The 18576-nt window shown below is 59.8% G+C and overlaps 2 protein-coding genes across 6 annotated transcripts; one reads left to right on the top strand and one right to left on the bottom strand.

The window, feature by feature from the left end:
- The first annotated feature begins 50 nt into the window (after nt 1-50).
- On the top strand, nt 51-13631 carry RASGRP4 (RAS guanyl releasing protein 4). Of its 4 annotated transcripts, none has more exons than XM_023649659.2 (17): nt 51-300; nt 2696-2880; nt 3290-3395; nt 3522-3584; nt 4186-4317; nt 4426-4579; nt 5686-5859; nt 6958-7074; nt 7799-8074; nt 9796-9876; nt 9954-10058; nt 10184-10302; nt 10403-10547; nt 11340-11376; nt 11482-11616; nt 11719-11834; nt 12324-13631. In XM_023649659.2, the coding sequence occupies exons 1-17, from the start codon at nt 278-280 to the stop codon at nt 12378-12380; spliced, it is 2025 nt and encodes a 674-aa protein (XP_023505427.2). In that variant the 5' UTR covers nt 51-277; the 3' UTR covers nt 12381-13631. The 4 variants fall into 4 exon arrangements, with proteins under 4 accessions (XP_023505427.2, XP_001497091.2, XP_070079030.1 ...); XM_001497041.5 differs by having other exon boundaries at nt 90-300; nt 11722-11834; XM_070222929.1 differs by lacking the exons at nt 3290-3395; nt 3522-3584 and having other exon boundaries at nt 150-300; nt 11722-11834.
- On the bottom strand, nt 13599-17536 carry FAM98C (family with sequence similarity 98 member C). 2 transcript variants are annotated; one of them, XM_070222930.1, is made up of 9 exons: nt 17434-17536; nt 17255-17345; nt 16777-16925; nt 16572-16706; nt 15991-16196; nt 15701-15778; nt 15493-15609; nt 14992-15159; nt 13599-13944 (listed from the first exon to the last, which is right to left on the bottom strand). In XM_070222930.1, exons 2-9 carry the CDS (start codon nt 17323-17325, stop codon nt 13801-13803), a joined length of 1068 nt encoding a protein of 355 aa, XP_070079031.1. In that variant the 5' UTR covers nt 17326-17345; nt 17434-17536; the 3' UTR covers nt 13599-13800. The 2 variants fall into 2 exon arrangements, with proteins under 2 accessions (XP_070079031.1, XP_023505429.2); XM_023649661.2 differs by lacking the exons at nt 17255-17345; nt 17434-17536 and adding an exon at nt 17012-17137.
- Nucleotides 17537-18576: the final 1040 nt, after the last annotated feature.

Genomic DNA, 18576 nt, shown 5'->3' with positions numbered 1-18576 from the left:
ATGGGGAGATAGAGAGAGCCCGCGGAGCGCTGGGGGTGGCGGCCGGCTGCACCGGAAACCTCAGCCTGATGGGATCCCCAAGTGGGGGGAGGGGGCCCTTGGTCTCTCCCCAGCCTCTTCCTTCCCCCTGGCCTGGGGCTGGGTGGGGAGGGCAGTTCCTCTTTCCTTCCCAAGCACCGAAGAGGCCCCAGCTCCCAAGGGGCTGAGAAGCTGGAGCATTGGTGAGGGGGGGAGGAGCCGAACCAGATTCTTGCAAGACCCCCACCCCCCAGGAAGCATGAACAGGAAGGACAGCAAGAGGTGAGAGGACCCTCTCCAAAGAGACGCGGAGCGCCCTAAGGCCCTGGCCCGCCCCCCCCCACCCCCAACCCGCCTGCATGGGAAGGTTGGGGAGGTACCAACCAGGAGGGGAGGGTGTTGGGCCTCTCTGGGAGCAGGAGCTGGAGCAGAGGTGCAAGGTGGAAAGATGCTCAGGCAGGCCAGAGCCGGCTGGGGCTGCTTGTATGAGTGTCTGTGTCTTGTCGTCGCTCTCTCTGGAGTTTGAGCTGCTCTGGATCCCTTCTCCCCCGGCACCCCCCCCCCCCCCCGACTCCCCCTCTACCCCGCCCCGATCCAGCTCCCTAGGCTGGGTGTCTCTGTCCTCCTGGGGTCTTCCTGGTTCCCCAACACAGTCGCTTGCTGCCCGCTGGACTGGAAGCTCCAGGTTCCTGCAGGGCCCTGCCCCGGGGGAGGGGAGTGTGACGCAGGGCAAGGCGGCTCCCTGGGTCTGAAAGCTCTCCTGGCTGCTCCAGACACTGCTCGGGGCAGACAGTCCACAGGTGAGGGCCTAGCGCCTGGCTTTGCCAGCAGGTTCTGGAATGGGCTTCCCATCACCTGGGCAAGCTTGCCCTCCTGTCCTCGCAGGGCCCATTGTGGCTGAGCCCCAAGCCTGGGCGGCTCCTCCAGCCTATCTCTGATGGGCAAAGGGGTCCCCTCCCCTAACATCCATCAGCTTGGTCGTGGACACCTGGCTGCCTCATTTTCTACCTGCGTGATCTTAGATGAGTCACTTAACTGCTCTGTGCCTCAGTTTCCTCTTCTGTCAATAGAACAATCACAGTCTCTCCTTGGAGGGGCACGTAAGTCCTCGGTGAGACAGTCTAGACCACTGCTCCTCAAGCTTAAGCACGAATCAGAACCACCCGGAGGGCTTCCAAAACCCCGGTTGCTGGGCTCACCTCCAAAGTTTCTGATTCTATAGGTCCAGGGTGCAGCCCGAGAATTTGTATTTGTACCAAGCTCCCGGGCGATGCTGTTGATCGTGGGTGGGGACCGTGCTTTGAGAACCACTGATCTGGATAGGTGCTCAGCCCGCTGCCCAGCACATATTCTGGACTCCGTAGATGCCAGCTGTGACTCGACAACATTCACTACTGCTTTGCCAAGCCCCTGGGATGTGCCAGGGATGTGGTAGTGCCCCTGTTAGGAGGGTCTGGCTCCCCCCCATGCCCCAGGCCTGGATGCTAGTTTGCTCCATCATTCTCCCTCTGCATCTCAAGTTCAACTCTCCCACCTCTGGCCACTTCACAGCCCAAGCAAACTCGGTCCCTTATTTAGCACTTTCCAAAAGCAAGGCATTGAATGTTCATAATAAATTCCCGGGCAAGGTCCAAGGATGACTGTTATTTTTCATATCAGGAAACTGAGGCCCAGAGAAATTAAGTGACTAACCCAAAGTCACAGGGCCAGCATAAATTTTTCCAGCCCAGTTTTGTCTGACTCTTGCAGAAACCAAGGCTGTTCTGCCAGGGTTTTGCTCCCTCCTTCCTCCACCGTCTCTGTCTCTCCCATTACCCTCTGTCCCCAAGTGGAACATGAGCCTCGGGGAGGCACGGGGCAGAGCGAGGGTTATTTTTAAACTTTCCTTGAAGCTGCCTCAGCCCCGGGGACCCCGCCCAGCTCTGAAGAGCCCTGCGAGGCCTCTTTGCATCGCTATCTTCCTTCCAGGCTCGAAATCTAGGGACCCAGGTCCTGCGGGAGGGCTGGCTGGGGGGAGGGGGTCTGTCACCTTAGTGGGGGTCAAGGTGGGGAAGGACGGAGAGATGGACTTTCAGGGGTCTGCTGCCCTCATAACAGCTGAGGGGAGGAGAGATGGGCGGTGGACAGCAAAGGGGAATTGTGAGTCTCCCCGAAGGCAGAACCTCCCATGATTCCCCGGGGGAGGACAGAAAAATTCTGGGGGTCTTCTCCCATGATTCCCTGGGAGGCCAGGAGTAATCCCAGGGGTCTGCCAACAGGAAGTCTTTCCCATGATGCTTTGGGAGGGTATAGTCAAGGAGGATTTGGGGACAATGCCTGGAGGAGAGAGTTCCTATGATTCCCTGGAGGGTCCTTAGTAGTCCTGGGGGTCTTCTCCTGTGATTCCCTGCGTGAGGGGCAGTGCAGGGTAGTCTGGAGGGTCTTTTCCTCTGATTCCCTGAAGGGGGCAGGAGTAACCCTTGGAGTTTACCTGTAGGAGAAGGCTCTCATCATCTGGAGCATTCCAGGGTTTTCTTCCATGAGTCCATGGTAGGTCAGGAGTAGCCCTGGGGCTTTGCCTTTAGAAAGTTTCTCCCATGATGCCTTGGGGCTGTGGGGTCAAGGAGAATTCTGGGGGTCTGCCCGAAGGAAGGGGCTCTCATGATTCCCTGTGGGGGGGCGGGGGGTTGTGCTGCAGGAAGTCCCACCAGGAATGCTCCGGGACGACAGGAGGCCGGGGCCGGCCCCGACAGGCCCGGCGCCACAAGACGTGCCCCAGCCCGCGAGAAATCAGCAAGGTCATGGCCTCCATGGCCCTGGGCATGCTCAACGAGGGCGGCTGCAGCGAGGACGAGCTGCTGGAGAAATGCATCCAGTCCTTCGGTGAGCGGCCCCCTCCCTTGCCAGCCTCCCCAGGCCTAAGGTTGGGCCCAGCACCCACTTCTCTAGGCCTCGATTTTGCAGGGTATAAAGTGGGACCAGGGGTGTGCGGAATGGGTCTCAATCACTGTATTAGGGATAAGAGAGATGCCTGCATTTCTTTTTCCTGCGATGCGGAGGGGAGAGAAGTCTGATGCTATTTCAACCTTCAGCATAGCTTGCCAGGAGCTGTGCTGGTCCATGCACAGTACAGACGAGGAAACTGAGGCACAAGGAAGTTAAGCTGCTTGCCCAAGTTCAGGCAGGAAGTCCCCGGTAGAGCTGGGGTTGGAGCCAGGCCGTCAGCTGGCTCTGGAGGCTGGGCAGTCCATTGCCCAGGGGCCATTCTGACATCCTCTCCTCCCGCCCCCAGACTCAGCTGGCAGCCTGTGCCGCGGGGACCACATTCTCAACATGGCGCTGGCCATGCACAGCTGGGTGCTGCCTTCTGCCCACCTTGCTGCCCGTCTGCTGACCTTATATCCTCCCAGGGCCGGGAGCAGTGGGTGGAAGGTAGAGGGCGGAGACATGAGAACCTGGGCCGTGGGGACAGGGTGAGCAGGCGGGTCTGGCATGTGGACAACAGAGCCTTGACCAGAGCTCACGTACCAGGAGGCCACAGGGAACAAGCAGGAACTGAGGCGGCTGCAGATCTGTCACCTGGTCAGGTAGGGATGGGCCAAGACCCCCACCCTGCTGCCCCCCATCACCTCCCAGGAGCTCCCCAGCCCAGTCCCCACAGACCCATTGAGGCCTGCTCCCCCAGGTCCCCTTCTGAGGCACCCTGGCTTGGTTCCTAAGACCCTCCCAGTTCTGCCCCTTAGAGCCTCTCCTCTTACAGACCCCTCACCAAATCCCGTAGGCCCCCTCCTGTCTGGTGCCCAGACACCTCCAGCTCTGACCCCCCAAACTCCCACCTTCCGTATAGCCCAGCCTAGCTTCTAAGACCCCCTCAGCCTGTTCCCCCAAGATCTCACCCCCAGAGGCCCCCAGCTTGGTTCCTGAGACCCCCCCCCACTCTCCTGCTTCCCAGCAGTCCCACTTCCAAGAGACCCCCCCAGTCTATCTCCCATTGATCCCGCAGCCTGTGTTAAGAGGCCCCAACCCTACCCCAGAGATGGCCCCAGCCTGGGGCCTCTCTCGCCGACCTGTGGTCTTCCAGACCCCTGAGCCCAGCACCTGGACATTCCTCAGCTCGAGAGGTGCCTTTCAGAGAGCCTCCCCACCCCCACCCCCAGCCTCATCCCGCTCTCTCTGAACCACACGCAGGTACTGGCTCACCCAGCACCCTGAGACGGTGCACCAGGAGCCCCAGTTAGAAGAAGTGATAGGCCGCTTCTGGGCTGCGGTGGAGCAGGAGGGCAACGCGGCCCAGAGGAGCCTGGGAGACCCCTCCAACCTGTGAGTCAGCCCCGTCGGTCCCTCCCCACCTCGCGGGGCCACCTCCCTCCACACTCCCCCACCCCCACCCTGAGCCTCGTCAATACCCTGTCCTCTCTTTGCCCCCAGCCTGAGCCCCGGCGGCCCTGGCCCCCCAACCCCCATGAGCAGCCCAGGCCTGGGCAAAAAGCGCAAAGTGTCCTTGCTGTTTGACCATCTGGAGACCGGGGAGCTGGCCCAGCACCTCACTTACCTGGAGTTCCGGTCCTTCCAGGCTATCACGGTGAGGACGCCCCACCCCCAGCTGGGGAGGGCTGGGGTGGGAAGGAGCCTGGCTGGGGCCCCGCAGGACTGGGAGGACCCCCGCATGGGCACCAGGCATGATCTCAAGCTCTCCAGCTTTGGTGCTCGAAAGTCCAGAAAATGAATTAAGCTGGCTGAGCGCAGGGCCCGTGGATTCGAATCCATCAGCCCCTTCTTACCTGTGCAACTTTGAACTAGTTTGTCAACCTCTCTGGTTCTCTTTTCTCATTTGTAAAATGGAGCTCATAACCCTTCATTGGGTGGTTGGGAGAATTAAATTAATACATCCAATTAAAAGTGCTTGTTGCAATGCTTACTCTAAATATTTTATTAATTATTCATTTACTTGAGGAGCATTGAAATCCACTGCGCCTCAGTTCCGTTATCTGTATAAAGGGGGATTTAACAGTGCCTGCCTCACAGGCTCAGTGCCTCGTCCAGTGTCAATGCTGTCTGGCGGAACCATTTGAAATTGCCATATTTTACCATATTTTACCTACCCAAGTGGCAATTTCAGATGCTTCAGCCTATACAGAGGTGTTAGCTACTGCCATCACCATTTCAAGGGAAGATGGCGATCTGGTTCCTTAATGTGAAAATTTCCTGATTGTATACACACACACACACACACACACACGGTGCAGTGGATGTGGTATGCAATGCTGACCCCTGGAGCGGAAGAAATAGAAGTTGTTTCCCTGCCCTCTTCGCCATCCTTCCCTTTGCTGAGCAGACACCAGTCAGGCACCAGTTGAGAGCAACAGACTGGAGTCCCCCCCTGACTCACGCCCTGGACCAATTACTTATCCTCTCTGTGCCTCAGTGGCCTCATCTCTAAAATGGGGATAATAGAGTCTTCACTTCGCAGAGTTGATGTGACGATTGAATTAGTTCATATGACCAAGGGCTCAGAATAGTGCCGGCTTTACTGAAACATTGCTCCTCAGATGGGAGAGGGCCGTGGTGACGACAGGGACATGTGACAGCCAGGCTAGGACATCGGAGGTCGTGACGGCGAGGGGGCTGGGCGCGTGAAGGGCAGGGTCTGAGCGCCACGGCCCACGCTGACGCCCACCTCACCCCCAGCCCCAGGACCTGCGGGGCTACGTTTTGCAGGGCTCCGTGCGGGGCTGCCCGACCCTGGAGGGCTCCGTAGGGCTCAGCAACAGCGTGTCCCGCTGGGTGCAGGTCATGGTGCTGAGCCGCCCCGGGCCGGCACAGCGCGCGGAGGTGCTGGACAAGTTCATCCACGTGGCACAGGTGAGGCCCGCCCCGGGCTGAGAGCGCCACCGCCCCAGGCGTCGGACCCTCTGTCCATCCCGGGCAGTGACGTCACCCTCCTGGCCCCGCCCCATCGCCCCACGCCCCACTCTGGCCCCGCCCCCGAGCCTCAGTCCCCTCGTCCTAACTCGGGACTGTGACGCCACTCCGTCCCTGGCTTTGACGTCACCGCGTCAAACCCCTTCGTCCCACCCCCAGTCCTAGACGTGGCTGTTGACGTCCCTCCTGGCCCCGTCTCCCAAGCCGTACGCCCCAATATTCTATCCCCAGGGCAGTGAAAGCGTCCCTTTCATGCCCCCGCCTTTGCGTCCCCCTCCACCCCAGTCCCCAGCCCCCAGCCGTCCCTTCGGGACAGTGACTGCCTCTCTCTCCATCCCGTCGGGTCTCTCCCTGCCCCGCCCCCCTGCGCCCCGCCCCTCCCTTCCCCCTCCCTTCCAGATACCTTCCCTCCCTTCTGGAGAAAAGGGAAGCCCTCCTTCCCCACCCCGGGCTTGGCCTTGCGTATTTCCTCGCAGACCACGCCCTTCCTCTGGCGGCTGCTCTCCTCTCGCTTCCCCTGTGCCCTGTGCGGCCCCTCAGACCCGGGGGTTCCCGCGTCCGTCTGGGGTCGCCTCGGTCTGAGCATCTTCCGCTCCTCCCTGGCCCCACCCTCCCCCCACAGCGACCTCCGACCTTCAAACGTGGAAAGGGGGAAGGGGAGGCAATGGCCCCTGAGGCCCGGCTGACCCCACCCCAGTCTCCCGTCTGTGGGACCCCTCTTGTCACTCTGGCCCATTCACCTCCTAACTCCCGCCCAGAGCCCGGGCCTTGTCTCCCCTCAGCTCAGTCTGACCCTCAGGTGCCCGACACCCCGACCCCTGTCTGAGTCCCCACGCCTCGCCAACTCCCCATAGTTGCCTGACTCCGCCCACTTTTTCTGACCTCACATCGGTTTATCACCTGCCTGCCCCCGGAGCAATGCCCACATTCCTGTTCGTCGCCTCCTCACACCCCCACTCAGCTGGGACGCTGCCGTCCGAACCCCCGAGGTGCCTGTCCTCCCTGTGAGTCCCACCGTCTCTGCCTCGCCCTCCGTAGAGGCTGCACCAGCTGCACAATTTCAACACGCTGATGGCGGTCACGGGGGGCCTGTGTCACAGCGCCATCTCCAGACTCAAGGACTCCCACGCCCACCTGAGCCCTGACAGCACCAAGGTGAGCCCCACTCCCCTCCCCAAAGTCCCCACTGTCAGTCACCCTGGACCCTGAACACGCTTTTCCCCAGCCCCTCCATCCCTGCCAGGGATCGTCCTCAGACCTTGCTCCTTCAGATCCCACAGACCCCCAGGCTTTGTCCTCCTCTGTCCTCCCTCCCTCCTCATCCGTCCGCCCACGGTGCTGACACTCGCTACTCTCTGCGTGTTTGGTCCTGAGCAGGACTGGACGAGGCGGATGAGAGAGATGCTGGCACTTGCAGGCCAGGTGGGGCGAGAAATGATGCCCCCAAGGACACCAACATTTGGGCCACCCTTGGGAGGATCAAGGTTGAGGATGTCCTGGGGAGAGTGAGTCATTCATGAGTCTTGTGTGTGGCCGAGGTCGGGAAGTGGCAGGAAGTTAGGCTGGAGATGCCCAGGAGGAGACCCTGTTGAGCCTTGCAGGCTGAACTAAGGTACCTGGGCTTTACCCAGAGGGCAGTGGGGAGCTACAGAAGGTCTGGGCGTGAGGGCAGCACCATGATTAGATTTGGTGAGGACCAAGAGGCAAGGCAATTTGGAGAGATGCTGAGGCCAGCATGGGGCATGGAGGGGCTTGGGAAGTATCCAAAATGCCACTGGGCCCCTGGGGTCTAGAGCCCACACAGGAGGCCGCTCAGATACTCCCCTCGGGGGGTCTGAGGGAACAGAACTGCCCCCAGTGACACATCCCTTGCACACAGGCCCTGCTGGAGCTGACAGAGCTCCTTGCCGCCCACAACAACTACGCCCGGTACCGGCGCGCCTGGGCCGGCTGCACCGGCTTCCGGCTGCCCCTCCTGGGGGTGCACCTCAAGGACCTCGTGTCCCTGCACGAGGCCCAGCCCGACAGGCTGCCTGACGGCCGCCTGCACCTGCCCAAGCTCAACAGCCTCTACCTGCGGCTGCAGGAGCTGGCTGCCCTGCAGAGGCAGCGCCCGCCCTGCAGCGCCAACGAGGACCTGCTGCACCTGCTCACGGTGAGCCGCCCGCCAGGCACCTGGAGGCTGGGCCAAGGGCACCGAGATCCAGGGGCCTGCCTGCGGAGGGTCTGCAGGGCCAGCACATGACAACGCGCTTGGGCTTTGAAGCCAGAGCTTCTGGGTCTGTTCTTTTTTCAGCTGTGTGGCCTTGGGCAAGTCACTTAACCTCTCAGCCTCAGTTTCCTTACCTGCAAAGTGGGAATAATAATAGAATCCACTTCAGAGAGTGGCTGAGAAGATGAATCAGTAATATAATTCATATAAAGTATTTAAAATAGTGTCTGGGACACAGTGAGCTCGCTGTAAGTGATGCGTTTTTTCCCCAGTGACTCAAGGAGCCCTTGATGCGGACTCCACGACTGCTTTGGGCTTTCACACTACTGGGCTCCGAGCCTCTGAGCTTCTGATGTCACTAGTCTGAGCTGCCCAGCTTTGATATATCCAGGAACCTAAGCGGAAAGCTAATAACCGTTATTGATCACTTACTATGTGCTGGGCACCGTGTCACATGCTCTGCAGAGCACTTCATTCCCCCCTCGCTACCTTTACCGTGCCCATTCTACAGATTGGGAAACTGAGGCCCATGAAGCAAAGTCGCTTGCCCACTGTCCCACGGCAGTAAAACCGGGATTTGAACCCAGGCCAGCTTCACAACGTGTGTGTTAACATATGTTACCCATCACGCTGTCCTAGGCTGGGAGTGTGGGTTCTGGGTATATTTTATTTTATAGATATTATTGATACATATACTTGTATTCTAAGGAGCCATAAATTGAGAGAGACTGGCGTTCGGAAGGCCCTGTCGTCTAAGACTGATTTTCAGCTTCTAAGACAGGACCAGCTACAAAATGTGCAAGGCCAAGTGCAACGTGAAAATGTGGGGCTCTTTCTTCAACATTCTTAAGAATGTCAAGATGGGGCTGGCTATTGGCGGAGTGGTTAAGTTTGCATGTTCCACTTCAGCAACCCAGGGTTTGGATCCTGGGCATGGACCTACACACCACTCATCAAGCCATGCTCTGGTGGCATCCCGCATACAAAATAGAGGAAGACTGGCACAGATGTTAGCTCAGGGCCAGTCTTCCTCAGCAAAAAGAGGAGGATTGGCAGCAGACGTAGCTCAGGGCCAATCTTCCTCAGCAAAAAAGAAAGAAAGAAAGAATGTCAGGACGGTGACAGCAGAGGATTCAACGAAGTGGGGGCCCTTCTGAGTGCGGGGCTTGTCGTGAAGCAGGCCCCGCCTTAAGATGGCAGGTGCCCGAGGCCCTGCACTCCGCTAATTCTGAAAGGCCATCAGCCCAGATCTTCGCTGAGCTGCTGCTGGGTGCCGGGCGCTGCTTCAGGCCCTGGGGTCCACAGTAGCAAGCACGTCAGAAAAAAACATTGCTGTGCTTGTGGAGCTGACATCCTAGTGGGGGAGACAGCACATCAGTCATACGGTCGTCTGGATAAGAGCCACGGAGGACATTAATGGGTGTGGAAAGTGACAGAGGTTTGCGATTTTAAACAGGATCCAAAAAAGCCTCAGTGAGAAGATGGCATTTCTGGGCGAGGGGACAGCGGCATAGAGGGCGAATGGGGCTCAGTGGGAGGGAGGACCCTAGGGGTCCCCGAGAAGAGGGGCTTCGGGAAGAGGGCGGGGGTCCAGGCAGGCGCGGGCTGGAGGCAGGAGGCAGGGGCCGGGGTGCGTGTGTAACGCCCTGCCCCCCACCCCCCAGCTTTCCCTGGATCTCTTCTACACGGAGGATGAGATCTATGAGCTTTCCTATGCCCGGGAGCCCCGCTGTCCCAGAAGCCTGGTAAGCGCTGACGCCCTGCCTCTGTCCTCCAGCCCAAGCCCGGGCACTGACTGACGTGCCCCTCTGCCCCTGCCCAGCCACCCTCCCCCTTCAAAGCGCCCCTGGTGGTGGAGTGGGCCCCTGGCGTGACTGCCAAGCCTGACAGAGTCACCCTGGGTCGGCATGTGGAGCAGCTGGTGGAGGTAAGGAGGGGACCGTGGCCTGGCGGCTGGGGGCCGGGAGGAAGCTATCTGCACAGGGGAGCTCAGGCCACGGGGGCAGGACTTGGTCCTGGTCCTTACTGTCCCCATCCCGTGCTCCTCTGAAGTCTGTGTTCAAGCATTATGACTCCGAAGGCCGCGGAACCATCTCCCGGGAGGACTTCGAGCGTCTCTCAGGCAACTTCCCCTTTGCCTGCCACGGGCTTCACCCGCCCCCGTGCCAGGGGTGAGTGCTTCCGACTCTTGGGTCCCCCACATGGGGAGACTGGGGTTGGCAGGGCCAGGGGGAAGGGGCCAGTCATGCTGAGGTGTCATCTCTGTCGCAGGAGTGGTACCTTCAGCCGAGAGGAGCTGACGGGGTACCTGCTGCGGGCCAGCGCCATCTGCTCCAAGCTGGGCCTGGCCTTCCTGCACACCTTCCACGAGGTCACCTTCCGCAAGCCCACCTTCTGTGACAGCTGCAGCGGCTTCGTGAGTGCTCTGCCCACCCCCGCCACTATCCTCAGGCCCGTCTCCCCCCGAGTGCCCCCAGCTCCTCATAGCCCCAGCTCAGAAAGCCAGCGCGGCCCCGGAGCTGTCACAGTGCCCAAGCCCCAGATAATCCCCAAATTCTAGAAGATTCTCCACCCCGATCCCCACATTTCACAGCAACTCCAAACGCCGGATATTCCCTACATGCCGGATCATTCTGAAGTCTAGATAGTGCGCAGATCCCAGAGCATCTCCATCCTGGGTAACTGTCAAACCGTGGACGGTGTCTGCAACCCTGGGTAATCTACACCCCTGAGCAGATTACCTCCAGACGGATACCTCTCCAAGTCTCTAGACTCCAGAGAATTCAAGCCCTGGATAATTTGCAAATTCAAGGTGTCCTCAAACGCGGGACAGTGGACGGATCTCGCCATCTGCAGACCAAGACTAATTCATGGGCCTTGCCTTACTTCCCAAGTTCGCATTGTCAGTCGCTCAGTATTTCCTGAGCCCCTCCTGTGTGCCAGGCTCGGGTCTAGGCTCCGGGCCGGGTGGGGGACAGCAGGAAACACAGACACGATCCTTGCCCATAGCATTTATATTTTATTGATTCCAAGTTTTACCTAATATCCTAGCTGACTCCCCAAACTTGAGATAACCCCCGAATTCCTTGAACCCCTCTAGCCTTGAGGGTTTCCTAAAGCTGGCCAGTTTCCACCCTTCCAGACAGCCGCTCCCATCCACAGCCCCACTCCCCTAACCTAGGTGACTTCTTCTGCTTTCTCTTCCCAGCTCTGGGGTGTCACCAAGCAAGGCTACCGCTGTCAGGGTGAGTGGGGCATTGGGGGTGGGGCGGGATCCAGGACCTGCAGGCTGGGAGAATGAGGGGCATGGACTGGGCCTCTGGCCACTAACCACTGACCTTCCCCTCCAGACTGTGGGCTGTGTTGCCACAAACACTGCCGAGACCAAGTGAAGGTGGAATGTAAGAAGAGGCCAGGGGCCAAGGGTGACATGAGCTCCCCAGAAGCCCCCATCCCACCCACACCAGCTCCCCATGCCAGCTGTGGTAAGACCCCAGGCGGAGTGGTCCTGGGGGGGGGGGGACCCATCCCAAGGTCCTGAGACCCTTCCCATCATACCCACATCCCTCCCATCCACACCTCACCAGCAGGCTCCGAGGACCACCTCTCCTACACACTGTCCCTGGAAGCCGAGACGGGGCGCCGCCTCCGCCACGCGTGGACCCAGACGGAGCCCCCACACCCTTCCTGGGAACCCAAGCTGGTGAGGAGGAACTGCCCCCTGCCCCCGGCTGGTACAGGAGAGACCAGGCCATTGGCCTGGGGGAACCCAGGCAGCTTTGGGGAAGCGCAGGAAAGCGTGATGTGCGGAAGTCCTCACCTGCTTGGGTAGGAGGGTACAGATACGGGTTAATTTGTAATGTTGACAGAAAATCGGAACTTTCAATATGTTGGGGGCGGGGAGGGAGTAGCCTCTAGTAGAACAGAAAAAGGATTTTAGGGATAAAAAAACAAAGAAAATAATAAGATGGCAAGAATAAAGCCAAATATATCAGGAGCTATAATAAATGTCGGTGGCATAAATTCCACTATTCAAAGGTAGAGACTCTCAGATTGAGTGGAAAAAAAAATGTCCCCAGGGGTCACTCATTCATCCACTTAACAAAAGTCTCGGGGAGGCTCTGCCCCCGGCTGTGAAGCGTCCTGGAGACACCAGACACTCCCCACATCACCCATGTCTTTCTCCCTCCAGGTCCCCCTCCCGGCGATGGCCTCGCCACCCACGCAGTCCTCCAAGCCGGACTCCTAGACCTGCCTCGGTCACTTCTCTCTCCCCTCCCCTGGATCAGGGCTGACTCCTGTCACTGGGCCTCCAGCAGAATCCCACGGGCATCGCAGGCGTCCCACCACACTGCCTTCGTGGAGGCATCCACCATCTCTCCCTCTGAAAGTCACTTTCTTCTTTTGCATCAGAGCGGCTATTAATTGTACCCCTTTCTCCCGCACCGAGGATCTGTGCGGCTCCATGTTGGGTGCGTTTAGACTTAGGCACCATCTCACCGACTCCTTAAATCTCCGTTTTACAGATGAGGAAGCTGAGGCCCAGTGAGGTTAAGCTGCCCACAGAGGCAGGACTCAAACCCAGGTCTTCGTCTGCCTCTAAAACATCAGTTCCTGCCTGGTGTGCTACACTGACAGCATGGGTCAGGAGCGGGAGGGGACATGCTGGGCAGAGTTCCAAACTCTGGGGCTTCAGAGACAGGAGAGACGGCTAGAGAAGGGGTGAACAGGGACCCTGCGGACACCTGAGCCGTCCAGTGGCTCCATCTCTCTCAAGGGGAAAGCCAGAGTCCTCCCACTGGCCCACCCAACACCACCTGACCACCCCCTACCTCTCCAACCTCACCTCCCACCACTCACATCCTCACTCATCCTTCTTCCGCTATACTGGGCTTGGTGGTCCCTGAACATGCCAAAAATCCTACCTCAGGGCCTTTGCACTGGCCGTTCCCTCAGCCTGGAATGCTCTTCACCAGAGGACCACAAGGGCTCCCTCTTTGGGACTTAGCTCAAGTGTCACCTTCTCAGTGAGGCCTCCTCAATGATGCTCAAAGTTGCCATCCTCCCACAGTGCTGATCCTGCCTTCCAGTTTTATTTCTCTCCAAAGTCTTTTCCCCACGTGACAAACTATCTTTTTTACCTGTTTCTCCTGTTGCATGTCTGCCCCTCCTCCCCAGAAATGGCAGCTCCGGGAGAGCAGGGGTTTATCATCTGTATCTTTCCCCACTGCGTCCCCAGTGCCTAGAACAGGGCTGGCACCTGGTGGGCCCCTGATAAATGTTTGTCCAATGCTGCGTGTCTGATGCTGCGTGTCCGCTTCCCCATGCCCGCAGGAAGGGAAAGATGCGTGGCCAAAGAGCCAAGGACTTTCTGGGTCAGAGCATCAGGGGCCTGCTATGACAGAGATCCCCATCCCTCCTCAGACCCCAGCGCCCTGACCTGGCCCCACAGAGACAGGTCCCACGGTTGTCAGAAATTAAATTTATTTTCCAGAGAACACGTCTTTGGTGTTGAGTGGTGGGTGTGCGGAGGACATCTGGGCGCCAGGAACAGGGGAGGTGGGGCCTGGGTGCCGGGTACCAAGAGAAGCCCTCAGGCCAGCTCCCCAGAGAGCATGCGCAGGGGCGTCAGCATCTCCTCGGGGACCACTCCCACCGCCAGTCGCGGTTTACTTCTTCTTCTTCTTGCAGCCCCAGCGCTGGCGGCCGGCCTGCCGCCCGCCCCCGTCCTCTCTCCTGCTCTGCCAGCTGGGCATGGGGGCCTCCAGCTCGTCAGGGCGGCCCCCTCGGTCTGGCACATCGCCCATAAGCACCTGACAGTTGATTAGACTTGAGTTTCAGAGAGGAAAAGCATCTCGGACAAGGGGGCCAGAGAGCAAAGGGAACAGCATGAGGTTGAAAATGGAAGGGCAGATGTTGACTGTCTGGGTGCAGTGGTGGAACATACAGGCCTGGTGCTTTCAAACTGGGTTCCAGGGGCCTCAGCAAAAGGGAAATAAAAAGAAAGGGGAGGGTGATGGCAGAGGTCCAAGTCCCCACCAATATTAACGAGGACACCTCAGCTTTCGTCTGTTTCATATCTGGGGCTTTCTATACCATTTCCAGCAAATTAGTGTTTTTTCCTAAATATCCATCACTCATGCATCACCCGGAATATTATTTACTCCCTGCATTTCCTTAAAGCAAATAACCTTTTTTCTTAAATTTTGCCTCACTCTTTGCTGTGCTAGACTTTATCCTAAGACTCATTCACACAACTATAAGACTGTGTAAACCGAGAGGTATGAGGCTAAATATGTAATCACTGAACAGAGAGTATTTCCTTTTTTTTTTTGGTTAGGAAGATTGGCTCTGAGCTAACATCTGTGCCAATCTTCCTCTATTTTGTATGTGGGACGCCACCACAGCATGGCTTGATGAGTGGTGTGTAGGTCTGTGGTCGGGATCCAAACCCACAAACCCTGGACCTCCAAAGCAGAGCATACGAACTTAACCACTATGCCACCAGGACAGCCCCTAGAGGGTATTTCTGTTTTAAAAATGGTTAAAAACCAATACAACAGACAGGGTGAAGTTGGGGGGCAGGATTTTAAGCCAAAGCTGGAGAGGTGAGCAGGGGCTTAGTAAATAGTCTTGAAGGCACTGGGGAGCCATAAAAGGGTTTTGAGGTAGGGAGGAACATGATCAGATTTCTGAGTTAGAAATGTTCTAGTTGCGATGTGGAGAGGGCAGATCAGAGGTGGCGAGTCCAGAGGCCAGGAACCCAGGCCAGAGAGGACAAGCCTGGACCAGGGCAGAGGCTGACAGGCCAGTTTGAAGGCCAAGGATGCTGGGGCCCTTCCCCACACCCAGGTGTGCACCTTGTTGATGGCACAGCAGGTCCCCCGACGGGCAGCCTTGCTGGTGGCCGGGACAAGACGAGACAGGTCGGCTCGGGCAGCCAGGACGTGTGCAATGGAGACATCCACTTCCGGGGTCAGGGCCTCTCGAATTGGGATCAGAGCTGCCTTCATGGCCTCTCCTTGGACCTGGGGGAGGCGGGGCATGGAGAGCGTGCCCCAGAGCCCTCCCCAGCTGGGATGTGTCATCTTGGAAGCATCTCTTGCCCACTCAGGGCCTCACTTCCCACCTCTGCAAAGAAGCAGTATAGCTCTGAAGACAGTCCCAGCTCAGAGCTGGCGATTCTAGGATGCCCTGGGGACCCTGAGATTCTAGGACCTCAAACCTCACAAGATTCTAAAGTGTCCTGGGCCGCAGAACCTGCCGGAGGGCGCTCTTCCTGGCCCTCGTCCCTCCTCCCTGCACTGCGGCCCCCCAGCCCAGCATCCCTGCCCCCCCCCCCCCCAAGGTTGTTCGCCCACCTCTGCCCGCTCACTCCAGTGGAAAGCCGAGGTAGTGAGGTCCAGACGCCGGAGCAGGAGCCGGCGGCGGCAGCAGTACTGAGCTCGCAGGCTTTGGGACAGGGACGCCAACGCCTCCTGGGGAGAAAGACCTCGGTCGTACCAGGGTCCCCCTCGCTCCCATCTCTGGATGAGGACAGTGTTCACACACAGCCATACGCTCTCTTACCCATCTGGGCGCATCCAGCGGGGAGCCGAGGAGGGGCTGCAGGGACTCTGGCGGCAGGGAGGGCAGCAGCCCCGAGATCTGCCGGGGGGAGGAGGAGGAGTCTGAGGCTGACCGCGCAGAGGGAGGATGGACTCCTCCACCGACCTCAGGTCCCAAATCAAGAAGGGAGGTCACAGCTCTAGAAAACTGCGATGACTGGGGGACCCCTCCCAGCGCCGCTTTTGCAGAAAGGGCTGTCCCCCGACAAGAAGGTGGGGTGGCCCGGGAACGAGGGGACTCCGGCTGTCTACCTTGGCGTGCAACTCCCGCAGCAGCCGGCTGGCAGGGGTCCCCGGCGTGGGTCTGGGCAGCCCCAGGGCTTGAAGAGTAAGGACCAGTTCCTGGACCATGCCGGCTCCCTCCTCTGCCCCTTCCCCACCGGGCGGCGCAGGGCCGGGATCCAGCCTGGGCCGCAGGCGGAGGAGGCGGGCGGCCTGGAGCTCGGAGCAGAGAAAGCCTAAACGTCGGGAAAGGGAGCGATGCAACGGAGGGGGGCTGCCACTCCCTACCGGAGGCTTCAAAACCTCCCGCCTGCCACTCCCGCCCACCTGGGACCCTGGGTTCTCCTCCAGAGTGAGCTCCGCCCACTTCGAGACCCAGGCTCCTCCCCGGACTTTGAACCCCGTCCACCTGGCTGCATCTAGCCCAACCCGCCCGAGCCTCAAGGCCCACCCACCGCAAAGCCCTGAGCCCGCCGCACTGTTCCGGCCCCGCCCACCCCAGGCCCTCTTGCCCGCCTCCAAGCCCTGACCACGCCTCCCGGGGCCCCAGGCTCCCCCTCGATGCGCGAGCCCGCCCTCTGGAGGCCCCGCCCCCGGCCGCCCGGGCTCACGCAGCAGGCGCAGGCCCGCGCCGGGCTCCCGCAGCGCCGCGCCGCAGTCCCCGCTGCCGAGCGCGCGGACCGGGCAGTGCAGCTCCCGCAGCAGGCCGGCCAGCTGTCGCACAAACGCCGCCTCCGCGCCGGGGCCTGCGGGACGGAGACGTCAGGGCGCGGCGGCCCCGCGGCCCCACCCCCAGGCCTCCCGCTCCGCACGTACCGTCGCCGTCGCTCAGCGCCCCGGCGCCCCACTCCGGCTCCCGCTCCAGGGCGCCCAGAGCCGCCAGCTCCGCCGCCAGCCGCGCGCACAGCGCCCGGAAGTCTGGGCACGCGGGGCTCAGCGCCTCCGCCCCCGGGAAGCCCTCGTACCTGCGGCGGGAGGGCGCGGGCATCAGGAAGGGCGTCCGAGGGCAGCCCGCCCCTGCCTGCACCCCGGCCCCACGCCGCCCCCCTACCCCAAGGCCCGCAGGTCCCGGGCCACGGCGGCCCCCTCCCGCGCCTCCGCCGCCGCCCCCTCCATGGAAGCTGCGCCTCTCCGCCGCGCGCGCCCCCTGCCGGCCAGCGGGAGGCCCTGCTCCAGGCGCGCCCGGCCCCCTGCGGCGCCACCGGCCAATCAGCCTCTTCTCGCGAAGGCCTTCGGCGTTCCCATTGGTGCAGGGGGAGGCAGAGCCCGCCTCCAGGCCCGCCGGCACAGGGACCTAGAGCGCCGCCCGGCGGGTGCGGGTCCCGGCTCTGGAAACCGCCGCTCTGTGCATCCCGGAGCGTGCATCTGGATCCCGCGTGTCGCTACTGCTGCGACAGAGAAGCCACTTCGGTTTCCTTTTCCTCAGCCGCCCCCTGCCCTTAAAGCACCCCAGACCAAGGGCTGTTTTCTCACCTCCGCTCCAAACCCAGAAGCATGTTTCCTCCTTTCCTACTTAGCGTTGGAACTCTGTCAGGGACCCAAGCATCCCTCCTCGTCCCTCACACCCCCCTCCCACCAGAGCTCGGCCCTCCTCATCCATCACCTGGCACGCATTAGTCCCTCATCCCTCTCCCTCCCCAGGCCTTGGAGAGAGGGAGCAGGTGCAATAGGCTGTCGTGACTAAGAGATTGCCACCCCCCCCCCCCCCCAGGAGTCAGGCGGACAAGGTTAGGGCTTGGCTCCGCCACTCCCCACCCCACCTCCGTGTCGCTGCCAAATTGCGTCTCATCTGCATAGTGGGAATAATAATGAGGGTTAGAGTGCTGTGTGTAAGTGCTTAGCAGACATGTAGGGAGTTCTCAAGAATAACTAACGTATATTGAGCGTTCTGTGTGCTACTGGGCTAAGTATCTTATCCCCGTTTGACGGAAGAGAAAACAGGCTCAGAGAGGTTAAGTCCCAGAATGAACGGGTAGGAGTGCCAGGACTCAAATTCAGATCTGATTCCAAAGTCCATGCTTTTATCCACTTAACCTATTATGACTGTTTTTACTGCTACGGTTTTTGTTGCTGTTGTTAAAATTATTGTTCCAGATCTTATCTCTTCCCGACGCTACCCTGGTCTCCAGTCATTCCTAGATAACTCTGCTGGGAGCGGAAGTGGGCTGGGCGTTGAGCCGCGGGGAAGAACAGGGGCCAGAACTTCCTCCTGGGCAGAGCCTGCCCTGACCTTCCTCCATGGTCCTGCCTCCCCCAAGGCGGGGGACTCAGGGGCCATTTGTTGACCTTAATAAAACATTAAAAATTTCTCAGGCCAAAACCTGGGGGTGATAACCTTGGCTCCTCTCTTTATATCAAACCCCATATCTAAATTTGTGGACTCTACCTTCAAAATAGATCCAGTGTCTGCCTCCACCGCTCTCACCGTGGTCCTGCGCACCATTGCCCACCCCCCCCCCCCGCCTCCGCCCCCGACCATCCCAGCAGCCTCCTCTCTGTCTCCCTGCCCCCCAGCCCCGTGTCTGTTCCCCACTGGCAGCCAGAGGGAACCTGTGAACCCCTGAGTCAGGTCACACCCCTCCCATGCTTGGAGACTTCCTGTAGCTCCCTCTCACC

The sequence above is a fragment of the Equus caballus genome, chromosome 10 (genome assembly GCF_041296265.1).
Source record: "Equus caballus isolate H_3958 breed thoroughbred chromosome 10, TB-T2T, whole genome shotgun sequence".
Taxonomy (NCBI): Eukaryota; Metazoa; Chordata; class Mammalia; order Perissodactyla; family Equidae; genus Equus; species Equus caballus.
The sequence above is the reverse complement of the archived record's forward strand: the minus strand, read 5'-3'. Positions and strand labels throughout refer to the sequence as shown.